The sequence below is a fragment of the Geotrypetes seraphini genome, chromosome 3, assembly GCF_902459505.1.
Source record: "Geotrypetes seraphini chromosome 3, aGeoSer1.1, whole genome shotgun sequence".
Taxonomy (NCBI): domain Eukaryota; kingdom Metazoa; phylum Chordata; class Amphibia; order Gymnophiona; family Dermophiidae; genus Geotrypetes; species Geotrypetes seraphini.
The window spans coordinates 166715795-166730683 of record NC_047086.1 but is presented as its reverse complement, the minus strand read 5'-3'; the positions used below and the strand labels follow the sequence as shown (position 1 = coordinate 166730683).

The following is a 14889-nucleotide window of genomic DNA, read 5'->3' as shown; positions in this document are numbered from 1 at the left end:
CTGTGCATATCAGCTTCTCACCTCTCAGCATATACGGTTCCTTCTGATTATTAATCCCCAACTGCACTACTCTGCATTACCCCCCCCCCCCCCAAGTGCACTTAACACTTCCCTTTTCCGTTCAGTTTTCGGAGGTCGGGAGTTTTTAAGTGTAGTGGGGGGGGGGGTCCCCCCAACACACACATACCCAGCGGGAACAGGAGGACTTGTACATGTAGTGAGGAGGTTCCTTCTCCCCCTTACAGTGCTAATGTTATGAGTTTAAAGCAACAGAACCGGCGGCATGCATATGTCCTGCGCGTGATTGTCGGCGCATCTATGTCGGAGTGCTTTTATCCTGCGCTCAATTGACGGGTCACCACTACTACTACTACCAACTTTCCTTCCAAGTCCAAAACGCCTAGAACAAGCCTGTTGGATGTGGGAGGGGTCTTCAAAGTGATGGACTGCACACCCAGTCATGCCACCTAAATAGTGGAGTACCTTACAGGGCACCGCTGTGAACTTCACAAAAAGGGTGCCATGGTTTCTCCTCACTACAGCTCCCTTAAAGGTGACGGTGAGCACCCCAAACCACCTCCAGAATCCCCTAAACCTACTTATCTACCACCCCAATAGCCCGTATGGCTGCAGGAGCCACTTATATGCCAGTAAAAAAGGGTTTTAGGGGGTGTATAGGGCAGTGCACATGTTTCAGTATCAATGCAGTGATTACAGGGGCCTATGGGCATGGGTCCTCCTCTCTATGGGTTCCTAACCCACCCCCAAGACGACTTAAGCTGCCTCTGTGCTGGACGACTAGGCTTTCCTATGCCAGGCGGCCAGGTGATGATGGTCTGGAGGCTGAAATTTAAAGTTGTGAATAAAATTTTTATGGGGGGGTTTGTGATCACTGGGGTAGTGTGTGGGGGCCTGTGTTATGTGTTTGCAGTGCTTATCTGGTGAGTTTAGGTGGGTTTTTGTGACTTAGACTTAGACCAAGCCAGCCCACGTCCCGCCCAACTCCCGCCCTCAACACGCCTCCTGAAACACCCCGTTTAGCTTTGAACGTTGAGCGGCACTATGAAGGCCTAGGTCGTTTTTTAAATACGTCCAAAACCCAGTTTTATTATTGGCGCTTGGACCTTTTTGAGAAATGTTTGTCCAAGTGCCAATTTAGGCCGGTTTTTGGACGTTTTTCTCTTTCTATTATGAGCCCCATAGTAGATAAAGACAGGTTTTCACCCTCTCCAAGGTAGGGAGAACGAGAGGGCATTCTCTAAAGTTAAAAGGGGATAGATTCCGTGCAAACGTAAGGAAGTTCTTCTTCACCCAGAGAGTGGTAGAAAACTGGAATAGTCTTCCGGGAGGCTGTTATAGGGGAAAACACCCTCCATGGATTCAAGACAAAGTACGCAGGTAAGGCTAGTCTGTTAGGGCAATGGTCTTTGACCTAAGGGCCGCCACGTGAGCGGACTGCTGGGCACGATGGACCACTGGTCTGACCCAGCAGCAGCAATTCTTATGTTCTGAGGTTCAATCTAGGTGTGATTTCTGCAAGATTTGTACTAGTGTTATATAAGGCTTAACTGGGTGTCTTCCCGTCCTGTTAGCCTAGGTACTTTGATATAACATTACCCTTGTATAAGCATGCACATATTTGATGCCCATGTAAATCTGAATGCTATTCGGGAGGGGGGGTGTCTTTGCAGGAGTCTATAAATTCCCATAGGCATCTATCTGACTTTTGTAGAATACATGCCTTTTTGGTCTTTTCACATAGGCACCTTTCTGGTTCTTCAGAATAGATGTTTACTACGTACTGCCTAAATACATGTATGCTTCAGCGCAGGTAGAATAAATTATGTGCTAGGTGTGAATGCTTTTATGGAAGGCATGTTGGTATAAGCCCATGAGATGCCAGCAGAATAAATCGGCTAGGCGCTCATTCAGCTTACTGGAGCAGTGTGCTGCTGTTAAAAATTATTTTTTTTAGATATAAAATGGAATTACTTGTGTGTCATAATTTAATATTGTTGTGACTTTACCTCTTTATCTTTTTAAATTTTTTAAATTTAGATGTAATGTAATAGAGTTATACTGTGTTTTTTAAATCATTTTTTCTGGACAGTCATTCAGGGACCAATGCAGGAAGCTACTCAATAAAGCCAACTCAACATATGACTTCTACTGTGAAATTAGTGAGAGAAAAATACTGAGCTATACAACATCATGTGAATTATTGTTTCTGTCAGTGCCTGAGCAATGATTTGGCTCTGGCACTGACAGAAAGTATGACTTACATGATCCAACCAAAACTGACTACCATCCATATCCCCTGATATATATATATATATATATATATTTTTTTTTTTTTTTAAAGCAAGAAAAGAAAACCCTCTAATGTTCAGATGACTGCTTCCCTTCCCCTTCAACTTTAAAATGCTCTGGTATCTAACCCAACCCAGACAGAGTGATCAAGTTAGGAGAAGAGATAGGGTGCCACTAGACACCCATTCCTCTCAACTAACCCAGCTACAATGCCCTGGACTTTGTGAAAAATTTCCCACATTGTGCAAACATCCAAAAACCATTCTTTTTTATTTCACTGCTTTCTATGGATTTGGTGATGATCACATTACCATTCATTTTAATGCAGTGTGTGGTTATGGTTTCCACGCAAGTTAACACCTCTGTTCAACCCCCTTTTGCCTTACTCAGCCAGAAAAGTTAAACTTCGGTAATTATGCAGTTTGGCTCACAATAACTTTCTGCATCAGCTCCAGAAAGAAAAAAGAAAATCCAGAGCATATGGGTTAAGCAATCATTTTTCTCTCTTCAGTGACTATTTCTCTTTATTTTGTCTCTCCCAATCCTGAAGGTTTCCTTACGGCGCCAGCAGGTGAGCGAGAGACTGAATGAATGGGCCGTCTTCAGTGAAAAGAACAAAGAGCTGTGTGAGTGGCTGACCCAAATGGAAAGTAAGGTTTCTCAGAATGGGGACATCAGCATTGAGGAAATGATAGAGAAGCTGAGGAAGGTAAGCTGGCCTCACATTTATTATTCATTTCAGTTAACCAGAATTATAGAAATGCAAAACCCTTCCACACTCCAAAGAAACATGGTCATGATTGATGTACGAAACTCTGGGCACACTAATAATTACTTTTGAAAGAAGAACATTCACATATAGCAACCAACAACAGTAAGAGATAATCCCACTGCTTACAGAACTTCTTTCAGAATAACTTCATTGTTCTATTTAAGGTCCTCAGCGGGCCACCACACACTCAAATCATTTCATTGTGTGGGGCTTTATGCTCCCATTCGTCATTGGATCCGTATATATAACATCAGTTTTTATGGAAAAAAAAATTTTTTTGTAGAAATACTAAAATACTAAAAGTACTTAGCTTATGGATTTGACGCTAGCCGGGAGGGCTAACCCTCCCGGCTAGCGTCAAATCCATAAGCTAAGTACTTTTAGTATTCAAAAAAAATTTTTTTCTATAAAAACTGATGTTATATATACGGGTCCAATGACGAATGGGAGCATAAAGCCCCACACAATGAAATGATTTGAGTGTGTGGTGGCCCGCTGAGGACCTTAAATAGAACAATGAAGTTATTCTGAAAGAAGTTCTGTAAGCAGTGGGATTATCTCTTACTGTTGTTGGTTGCATGATTGATGTACGGCATATCATGGAGATAGTAGCGGATGTTTTGCAGATATATGAGAAGTAAAACATGAATGCCAGAAAACAGTAATTGTACACATTCTGAAGAGTATGCATTCATTAAATGATTTAAGGGGGGGAAATCATCAAGGAGACCTAACCGCATTAGCATGCACTAAACGCTAAGACCCCCCAAAAGAATATAATGGATGTCTTAGTGTTTAGTGCACACTAAGTCAGCGCTCCTTGATGAATGCCTCCCTTAGTGGTACAAAGGTTACTGTGCATAGAGTTCTTCATAGTCCAACTACAAATGCAGTCTGGGGCTAATATTGAAACCACGGGAGGGATGCCTGCAAACTCCCGTGGTTTGTGGCAAACCCAAAAAATTCAATGCCAGGCCGTATCTAGCATCCGGCATTGAATTTCTCTGATTTTTGGGTTGCTTTTGGCTGATATTCATTCACTGATCAGCTAGGTTATAGCAGTCAAAGCTAGACCTGCTATTTATTCAAGTCTATTTGGCAGCTAGCCGATCAGCCAGTAAATATTGGTGCTAACCAGCTATGTCGACCTCACCCAGCTGATGAAGGCTCTTTTTGTCCTTACCTAGCTGATGAAGGCTCCTAACTCTTGACTTTTGTCATCTTAAGTACCTGAGCTGGAAAGCCTTGTTTTTGGTGATGGTCACTTCAGCTCACAGAGACAGTGAATTTCATACCCTACTAGCCTATTCACCTTACTCTAAATTCCAATGTAATAAGGTAGTTCTTTCTCCGCATGCATACTCAGTTCCTTGCTAAGCTGATATCGGAGTTCCATCTTAATAATTTACCTATCTGAGTAAGAAAGAAAGTAGTAAATGTGTTGAAACAAGTCTGTGCATGTTGTGACATGTCTCAAGGTTACTCATGCACAGTTGTGGTTCAGTCGAGCTCTAACATTCTAAGAGACAGGATGTCAGGAGAGTCCTTGTGCTAGATTTGGAATACCGTTCAGTGATAGAATTTCTCATAAAAGAAGGGAAAAAGCCAAAGGAGATCCATGAATACATGACTGCAGTTTATGGTGAGTCTACCCCATCATCCTACAAAGTAAAAATTTGGAGCAAGCAGTTTAAGTGGGGTAGACAGTCCATTGAATATGGCCCTCACACTATGTTCTACTGCCTCACCATAAATTTTGGGATTAATACCCGCTTATATAAATTTTTAATATTCCTTTACTTTTGTAGTTACTTCGTATAGTTTGCTGTAACTGAATCGTAAGCAAATATTAGAGAGAGCTGAAGCACTTATCTTTAAATCACATCGGGGGCAGTAGCAAGCCGACATGAACTGCAAGGTATAAGCGGAATAGAAGTCCCTAATGTAATGTAATGAACTCATATTATGCCTACAATGAGCTGTTTCAAGGCAATTCCCCCTACAAAAAAAATAGAGCTTGTAAAAATATAAAATTAAAAAGATTTCAGTTTATACATGTCATACCTTACCGATGGCTCTCTCAAACTGCATTCATCGTGCTTATGCAAACATGGCCGCAACATTATTTTTAAAGACTTCTCAATGTTGCGGTTATGTGATCAATTTATCCAATAGGAGCAATATGTGTGACTTGGAAGGTTTCACAGATGTTTGCAAAGCTTTCTACATTCTAAGAAATGCTGTATCAAATCTATAGGAGGAGAATCAGAGGTCTGGTTAAATCCTTGCGGCATGAGACAGAGCTCACCATTATCACTTTTACTATTCAGCCTGTATCTTGCCTCCCTCCTAGAAAAAATAGGAATTGTCTCATATAGTTATGCAGATGATATCACTATCCTCCTACTGGTTGATAATACCCTAGCAACAGCAACCCAAAAAATTGCAAGATATCTTTGTGATAATGGAGGCCTGGATGAAGGACCATAGATTAAAACTCAACACAGTAAAATGGAGAATGACAAACTGCCTACAGTTACTAGTATAAAGATCAGTTCTGCAACCTATCCACTGGTCCCTTCACTACCAGGGGTCACGATAAACAGATGCTGCATACTTCAACTGCAGATTAATAATGTCGTCCGAAAATCCTTCATGACAATACACAATCTGAGACATATTTGCAAATTTTTTTATGCAACACAATTTTTTCTATTAGTACAATCCTTAATCTTGGACATTCTGGATTACAGTAACATATTTGCCATGTTCAGCTTCAATGATAAAACAGTTACAGACTTTACAAAACACGGCCTTAAGATTAATTTTCTCCTTGAAGAAATATGACCACATATCCTCGGCCTACTTGTGAAGGCTCATATCTTATTCAGATTTTACTTCCTTCTGTACAAAGTGTTATATGGATTTGCTCCAACCTATCAGAATGATAGATTTACCCTGAAATGAAATAGTGAGATCAAGGAGAGATCTGAACCTCTTTACCTAAAAACATTTGAAGGTCTGTTGACATTCCAAGCAGCAAAACTGGATTCATATGTTGTCAGACTTTTAAGAATGGTGTCAAATTATAGAACTTTCCAAAAGGAAATCAAAACAATGTTATTTAGGAAATACATCAAACTAGGATAACCCAGAGCCTGACCTATACTAGATTTTAAAATGTAATTTTCTAGAAATGGCCAGTTATTTCTTATTGTAATTCTTCCAGAACTGAAAAGTTAGGATGGATTAGAAGCCAATAAATATACTGTAAAGCAAATGGATTTTGTAATTTTCTGTCAGAATGGAGATGTGCATAATAAATGCAAAGGAATAAGATAATATCACTCTAGTGTTTGACTTTCTGTTTTCTGGCAACTCCTGCTCTTGTAAATATTCTTTAGTCTTATCCTTTGCTATTTATGGTTACTGACCCGTCGTTAATCATGATAAAGCAGTCATAAACCATGATTTAATAATCTCAAGTAAAATTCTTTAGAAGCTGTTTAGATTTGGGTTTGCAACTGCTGGAAGACAATGTGTGCCTTAATATGTTTTCACTGCTCTTGCTTAGATTTCTAGCCAAGTTTTACTTCAGGCATAATTTTCCTCTGATTCTTATCAATTGCTCAGGATTATCAAGATGAAATCGCCATCACCCAAAAGAACAAACTGCAGCTGCAGCAAATGGGAGAGCGACTTGCCAAAGCCAGCCATGAAAGCAAAGCATCAGAGATAGATTATAAGCTGGGTAAAGTCCATGACAGGTGGCAGCATCTCTTGGATCTGATTGGTGCCAGGTAAGAGGCAGGCTTCTCCTGTAGGATGGTCATTGTCCAGAACACAGAGCTTATGGCAAGCCAGTTTTTATGATTTCTACCATGTGCTTTTGACATGGTACACCATAATTCTGCTCTTATAAGAACATATTTCTTCTTTGTGTTCATGTAATTTTGGTTTGGCTTCAACTCTGCGCCAAATAGTTTCTACACACTAAAAAATAATAAATATTCATAGTCCTTTGGGGCTGGGCACAGTCGTGTTACAAAAAATTGTGTGTGTTGGGGGGGATGTTTGGTTTGGTTTGCGAACGTGGCATTCCAGAAATTCATTTGTCCTCGTTGAACTACACAGAGCTGTGGTGTCAGGTTTTTGCTGACGACGGGTATGCATATCCCAAGTGTCGGTTATTAAAGGTTTATAGTTAGGTTTACTGATGAGCGCTGGACAAGGATGTGCTAATAATTTTGGCTAAAATGAAAAACATATCATGCTTTTAATAACCCAGTCGATTATCAACAAATGATTTATGAAGCACTTTGTCTGAAATTTTATATTATTAATTTAAACTGGCTCTTAAAACTAGTAAGATCTATGAAGTTCCAGATTGTAGTACTAATATTAAATCTGTCTCGCAGAATGCAGTTAGATCATTTTAACAAAAAACATGATCAGTTGAGAAATGTACCCTTATCCTGCTCAAAAGACTGAAATAATCTGTCCTGCTCACTGTATAAAAGTATACATAAGGCTTTTTTAACATCTTTTTATTTATGAAATAAATTGCAGTTGAGCAACAAAATGCTTGTACAGAAAAATCATTCCAATAATTGAAATGACAGGAGAAGGAAATAGTTTAGAACATAAAGGAAGCCTTTTACCAAACAACTGTAAACAGTGGCCTTAGCGCATCCTTACATGGGTCACTCCTGTGTGCTAAGGTCATTTTACCTTTAGCCAGTTTTTCTGTATTCAATATTAATGACCACACGCTAATTTTCCCGTTAGTGCATGGCCTTTAGCACTTGAGCCCCTACTGCCACCCATTATGTAGTTGGTACGGTCTCACGCACTAAACACATGCTAATCAGTTAGTATGTGACACTGTAGCTGCATACGAATAAGCACAGAACATGCCCATTCCACTCCCAGAACTGATTTTAATTTTTAGCACAGTGGTAGTGCCAGTACATCCAAAAAATGACTGCAGAACACCTCAGCATGCCCCTCAGTAACAGATTTTTTTTTTTTTTTTTAACTGCAGTAAGCACGTATTACTGCTTACTGCAGCTTGGTAAAATAATAATAATAATTTTATTCTTATATACCACTATACTGAAAAAGTTCTAGGCGGTTCACAACAAAGTGAGCTAATACATAGGATACAGATAAAATACAAATTAGAATTGGAAAGATTATACTAAACTAAATTATACTTTTTGGTGGAATTCAGTGTGCCATATTTATAAAATGGAAAGGGTATTTGCTTTGCAACAAGGTAATTATAATAAGTTTAAAAAGATTTGGGGGCCATTGACGATTTATTCTAGTGATCAGACATCTTAAACACCAGAATATAAGATAAGATAAGGGGGGGTGGGATTATGACGGATAATATATTGATAGTTGTTATTTATTGGTATATGGGTGGGAGGGGTGTGTTTCTTATATAATTATATAATATAATAATACAAATAAGAATGTCAAGTGATGAATTAAGGTATTTCTGAATGAATGTTGTACACTTGTTGTAATTTTTGAAAATGAATAAAGATTAAAAAAAAAAAAAAATTAGAATAATGGACTTAAAAACAGATAAAGACAGAAAGCATTTACAATATTAATGCAGAAAATACCTGCATGGCAGGGAAAGAAGTAATACATAGAACAGATAAAATACATCAAGTTCAATATAAGGAACTTGATTGAAAAAATGAAGCAGAATGCATTAAGATACCAGCCTATGAAAGAGTTGAGTCTTTAACAATTTTCTAAAATCAAGATAGGAAGAGACCTCTAACATAAATTTTCCAAGCCATACATTCAATTTAGCGGCTTGAAATGAGAGGGTTCTCTCAAGGAACTTCTTATAATGACAGGATTTTATGGAGGGATATGAAAACAAGTGCACTCTAGGTGTGGTCTTTTTTGTGTGACTCAAAGAAAAATGAGACACAAGATAAAAGGGTCCCAAAGAAAGAAAAATACATTATTGATTAAGTAGAAGAGGAAAATCTCATTCAAAAAAGAAAACCCTTCAAAACCACCACTCTCCAGCCCAGTATAATCCCTGGAGAGATAAATATGTAGGAGGAACAGAAGTGACTAAATTCTACCTCCTAGATGCCAAAAAAAAGGACGTTAAATGTGATAGAACGTATTTCACTGATTGTAGATTTTATAAAGCATTTATACAAATATTTAAAGAAAAAAGCAGCTCCCAATTGGAGCATCCCAGACCACATTAGCAACAGTGTCCTTTTCTTCCTTTGTGTCTTCCTGGAAACATATAGGAACATTCAGATCTTACTCTTCAAAAATGTTTTACCATACCATACAGTTTTATTAAGAATCATTGCGATTTACCATTTAGATACAGGACATACGGTTGACATTACAGCAAAGATCTTAGATAGGTAAGTTTCATGGGGTTATAGAGAGAAAAGATGTGTCTTTAGCATTTTCCTGAAACTGTAGGTGGGGAGTTGTCATTGGTCCAGAGACAGGCTATACCAGACTTTCGGTCCGTGGTAATTAATTTTCCATTAAACTACCGTATTTTTCGCTCCATATGACACTTTTTTAACCCCAAAAAGTGGGTGTAAATAAGGGTTCGTCTTATGGAGTGAATACTCCCCCCCCACCCCCCGTGTACCTTTTTGTAATCCCAGCGGTCCAGTGCTGTTTCACGAGTTCCATGAGAACCCACTGCAGCCATTCAGACAGTGGCACAGGACCAGGCAGGCACACACCTGCCTTGTTCATTGCTCTGTCACTTGCTGCTGTAACAGATCAGGACTCAGGCAGCCGTCCAGTGTGGGAAGGGCAGTAGCACCTGCTGAAACAGTGCTGGACCGCTGGGATTATAAAAAGGTACGGGTTGGGGGGGGACCCTGCCTACCTTCCTGTCAGCCTGCCACTAGGCCTACCTGCCCTGTCCCGGCTTACCACTAGACCACCAGAGGAAGTACAGGGCAGGATGGTGGGATAGGGTACACTATTTGGTTCAGAATTTTTTTTCCTTGGTTTTTCCTCCTCTATAGGTAGGTGCGTCTTATTATCAGGTGTGTCTTATAAAGCAAAAAATACGGTAGTTTGGGAGAAGAGAATGCCAGTTTAAGGCACTGCATTGTTCTAGAGGTGTGAGTGGAATGCATGAGCTTAATATCTGATATTAGTCCATTTGGTTTTTTTCCATATATTGCCTTGTAAACCATGCAAGCAATCTTAAACTGAACTCTTTTTCTTTCATTGGTAGCTAGTGTAGATCTGTTAGCAATGGACTAGTTTTTTCAAATCTACTTTCTTGAAAGATAAGTCTAGACATTGTATTTTGTAGCAATTGTAGCCTCTTAAATTCTTTTTCGGTAATGCCATAATATAAGGAGTTACAGTAGTCCATATTTGGGAATACAGTAGTCCATGCTTGTGCAATTATTCTGAAGCTCTGCACCTGTGTCCAGTAGAACCTTAACTTTCTGCCCATTTATTTGGACCTGTACCTCATAGGGCCTTGGTGGCGCTTCTGCTCCACCCCGTGAGGTAGTAAGCGTCAACTTGACCCTACATTGCTTTTGCACATGACCCGTTTTCTAAAGCAGGTTATATTCCTCTTACTGGGCGTACCAGTGTCCTGCGCTTTCCTCACAGGTTCATGGTTATTTTCCGGGCCTTACTATGGGCACCTACCGAAGTCAATGGTCCCCTCCTTACAAAGGTACCCTCATGTGTGCCCCCTTCAGACCCAAGGGAAGTGGAGGAATTAATATAAGCCTCCGCTAATTCAATAACTTGGCCTAGTGGACGACTCCCCTGTCTTTGGATACAGGCTCTGAGGTTTTTTGGCAGAGCTTCTAGAAATTGCTCCTGTAATACCTCAGCTAGCATAGCCTGCGGATCCTTCAGGCAGGATTGTAGCCACCGCTCAGCCAACTTCCTTAATCTATGTAGGAGCGCTTTAGGCCTTTCCCTGTCCTTCAGTTGGGCACTCCTAAATTCCTGCCTATAATACTCTCGTGTAAACCTAAATAATCAAGGATGTGATTCTTAATGGCACGGTAATTACTGACTAGCTCAGGGCTGAGAGTCTGATAGGCAGCCAACGCTGCTCCAGCGAGGCACGGTATCAGCCTTGTGGCCCACTGCTGTTCTGGCCAGCCCGCGGCCACTGCCATCCTTTCAAACGCCAATAAGAAGTCGTCAGGTGCATCTGTAGGACCCATTTTACACAATTGCATGTTGGAAAAAGAGTTCGATCCTACCGGGCCTTCTGTTCCAGTTGGCATCCCGGCATTCTGACCACTAGTAGCTGTCCCTTGTAGCAACTGTGTAAATGTCCTGTTCTGCTCTCCCATGGCGTGTATTAACTCCTCATGCCACCGACCGGTCTCCGCTTGGCTCACTCGCCAGAGATCCTGGTTGGCCTGCAAGACGACCTTCAAGTCCTCAGTCTGTTTCTGACGTTCGGAAGCCAAGAGCGTGAATAACTGTGGCAGATCCATGCTGCCCCTGAAAAGTAAGCACAGAAACAGAACCCAAGTGTGGAACCTTTTTTTTTTTTTTTCTTTCGTTCCCACACCCCAGAGCGCTAGCCCCCAGCTCCCGCCTCCCAGCAATTCTATTAATCCCAGTATCCTCCACCAGCTGTCCCTAGGGTACCCTTACCGGACAGACTGATGAGTCTGAGCTTTTGGGATTAATAACTTGGGATGGTGTTCTGGAACACTGCTGGGCTCCTTCCGGTTCTGCTTCCCCAGCTTCTGGAAACACGGACCCCGACACAGCTTCCTTCCAGGTCTTTACACCTGTTGCACCGCTCTCAGTTCCAGGCAACGATTTTTCATTCAGCAAAAATCACAACAAAAATCAAATTACTGGTCCAACTCTGCATTCAAATTCCAAACCCTGGTTAGGTATTTCCTTCCATACAGTCTCCAACAAAAAGGCAATAAAATAAAAATCCCAAAACTGATACCAACTTTGTCACCAACCGTCTCAGGACAATGGGCCCTGAGCGGCTGGGACAAGAAAATTGTGCTCTTGTGAGCCGCGGTGAGCTGCACAAGGAAAAGAATGGAAGAGAAATATTGGCACACCAGGTAAGTACAGTTTCTTAAACAAAAAACTCAGAATTTATTCTGTCACTTGCAATAAACGTTAAAGTTTTGTCAGGATGATTTCTGCGTTTGCAAATAGTTTCAAAACGACAGTAAAAAGAAAGGAAAAAAAAAACCCAAACCAGCAAACTGCTCCAAAGTGGAGATGACCCAAAGTTCAAGTCTTTCTCCAAAACTTAGGCTATTGGTTTCAGCCCATATTTGTGTTCTGAATGTTCTTTTTCATTGCATGGAAACAAACAGTCTTTGAATTTGACTCTTGCAGCACTAGTCAGAGCTACGGCTGTGACTATTCCAGCAGGTTGAATACTGGTCAGGCAGTGCGCTTCACGTGGTGACAAACTGCCAAAAACTATCTGCCCACTATCCCACCACTAAATTACGTGAGGCGAACCCCTACTGCCTGAGCTGGCTACAGTCCTGTTCTCTCAACAAGAGAAACAGAAAAAAAAAAACCAAACTCAAATAAGTCCTTCCAATCTTCTGGAGCTTCTGGCTTCCCTAGCTCCCACAGGGCTTAGCAGAAATTTAAGTCATTCATACATCAAGGACACAGCTACTCACTTAGATATCACGAGCGGCTTGCCTTCCACGCAGCAAACTTCCATGGGAAGAATATCATTCAATGGTGCAGCAGTTGGATCCAGGTCAATTTCCATAGCCAGAGGTTCCTCATTCACACTGAAAGGTGCTTCCTCTCCAGCCTCCACCAGCTCCATACATTCTGGTGGTTGACCGCTATCAGGATCTCCCAGCCCTGGGCACTGCTGCCTGTTCTGTGCCTCTCCTCCTTTTAACTGACTCTTCAGGAGCTTTGTTCTCTGAGCAAACAGTTTGCAGCCCCGCCCCCAACCCTCAGGTGAGAAGGATTTCCTGTGAACAACCCTGGAGATGAGAGGGGATGGGCGCCCTGCACCTGTGCTCTCTGACTCCCTCTACAGTTCAAGGAAGAAACAGCACCAGATGGATCAACAAGAGGTTTACTTGAATCACTTGGGGAAAGGGTTTACATTTAAACTAGGCTCTGTTCTGGGGACACGCCTAGCAGGCATAGGCTGCGTGCCACAACATGGGGAAAGGAGAATCTGTTGCCTAAAGGCTCTCAAGTACATGTTAAATAAGGAAGGAGAGAGTGGCGAGCCCTGTGGTACGCCACAAATAACATTCCAAGTTTGAGATTTCCCATGATCTTTCCTTACTTCATATGTTCTGTTGCATACAAATTCTGTGGCAACAGTGGAAGAGATGAAGAGACAAAACAGTCTATGGCGTTGAAAATAGGACAAATTTATAGGTCAAATATATTTATTGAGCTCAACAAGAAACCAAACAGAGACACAATACAAAATGCATTCAAGCTCAACTGTTTGTAATACAAATCCCCATCCCCAAACTTCAAACTACCCTCCCCCCCCCCCCCCCCAGTCCAACCCCTACCACCCCACCCCCCCCCATGGTCCTCCTTCCAAGTATAACAGTTGCACAAAATAAATACAAAATGAGACAGGCATACCAGCTGCAACATAATGAGACTGAAAAGCATGGATTCAACAGTTAAGCAAACGGCTGCGAGCTAAGGCAGTCATGGTAGTCCAAAATGGTTCCCAAGTGCATTGAAAGATGTGTCCTGGGAGAGAGGAAAAATCCTTCACATCTCTCCGTTCCCACATCAAGAGAGTAATCATCCGACAACGCCAAAGGGAGTAATCTGGTACATCGCTCTCAAGCCATTTCAGCAAGATACATTTCAAGGCAATCAGAATAGTCCACTTAAGGAAAGCAGCAGCCCCCTGTATACAAAGGTAATAATGGGGAACAGCTCCAAATAAAAACAAAGGCGAGCGTTGAATTATAATGTTCCAAATGCCTGATTCTCTAAACAGTGCCTATAAACTGTTGGTAGCCAATGGAAATAGCAACTACTTCATGTCATTCAAAGTTAGCCGCCATTTTTGGAATCGTGCCTAGCACTGCCTAAATAAAGTTAGGTACCGGTAAGTGTCATAATGTTCGGTGCCAGTATATTAGGCCTTCATGCCCATACTCTGCCCCTAACATGCCTATTTTCCAGGTAGGCGCCGATAGATGCTTCTGTGTAGACACCTATATCGATGGCTAGGCGCCCACCGGCAAATTAATGTTTAAAAATTGTTTTTTAATTGTACTTTATAATTAACCATGCTGATTAAACCAATTAAATAATTAGGTTAGACACCTAGATTGGTCTAGGTGTGCCGATCTAGTCGCCTAATGGTAGGTGCTTTTTATAAAACCAGGGCCGTAGTTTATTTATTTATTTATTTTTTTTAAATCATGTTTATTAAGGAATCAAAGGCCAACAGGCAACAATAAACAATATTGTGTGTCATGTATACTGAGGAACCAATCTGCCTTTTTGACCCCCCCCCCCCCCCCCCCTTTCCTGTGGATTTCCTTCAGTTGCTGCCATGGAAGAGTTTTGCAGAAAGTCAGCTACAATGCATTCTCATTTGCTGAGCTCCCTATTTCTGGCCTCCCAGAGACCTAGAGCAGAGCCCCACTTCACATAGTCATGTCTGGTGAATAGATTGACTACAGCAAACGCTGTGCAGTTTTCACATTCTGAGCCATTTGTTTCTGGCTGCATTTTTTTTTTATAATCAAGACGGCCATTCCTGGGACAGTTGAGTCTGCAACTGCATGCAGTTTACA

At 41.3% G+C, this 14889-nt stretch overlaps 1 protein-coding gene across 1 annotated transcript in view; it reads left to right on the top strand.

Moving 5' to 3' along the window:
* The window catches only part of SYNE1 (spectrin repeat containing nuclear envelope protein 1), a 994076-nt gene that overhangs the window by 851059 nt on the left and 128128 nt on the right, over positions 1-14889 (top strand). The window contains exons 126-127 of the mRNA XM_033936910.1: positions 2861-3019; positions 6716-6882. Coding sequence (XP_033792801.1) covers positions 2861-3019; positions 6716-6882 — 326 coding nt within the window. The remainder of the gene's footprint in view (positions 1-2860; positions 3020-6715; positions 6883-14889) is intronic.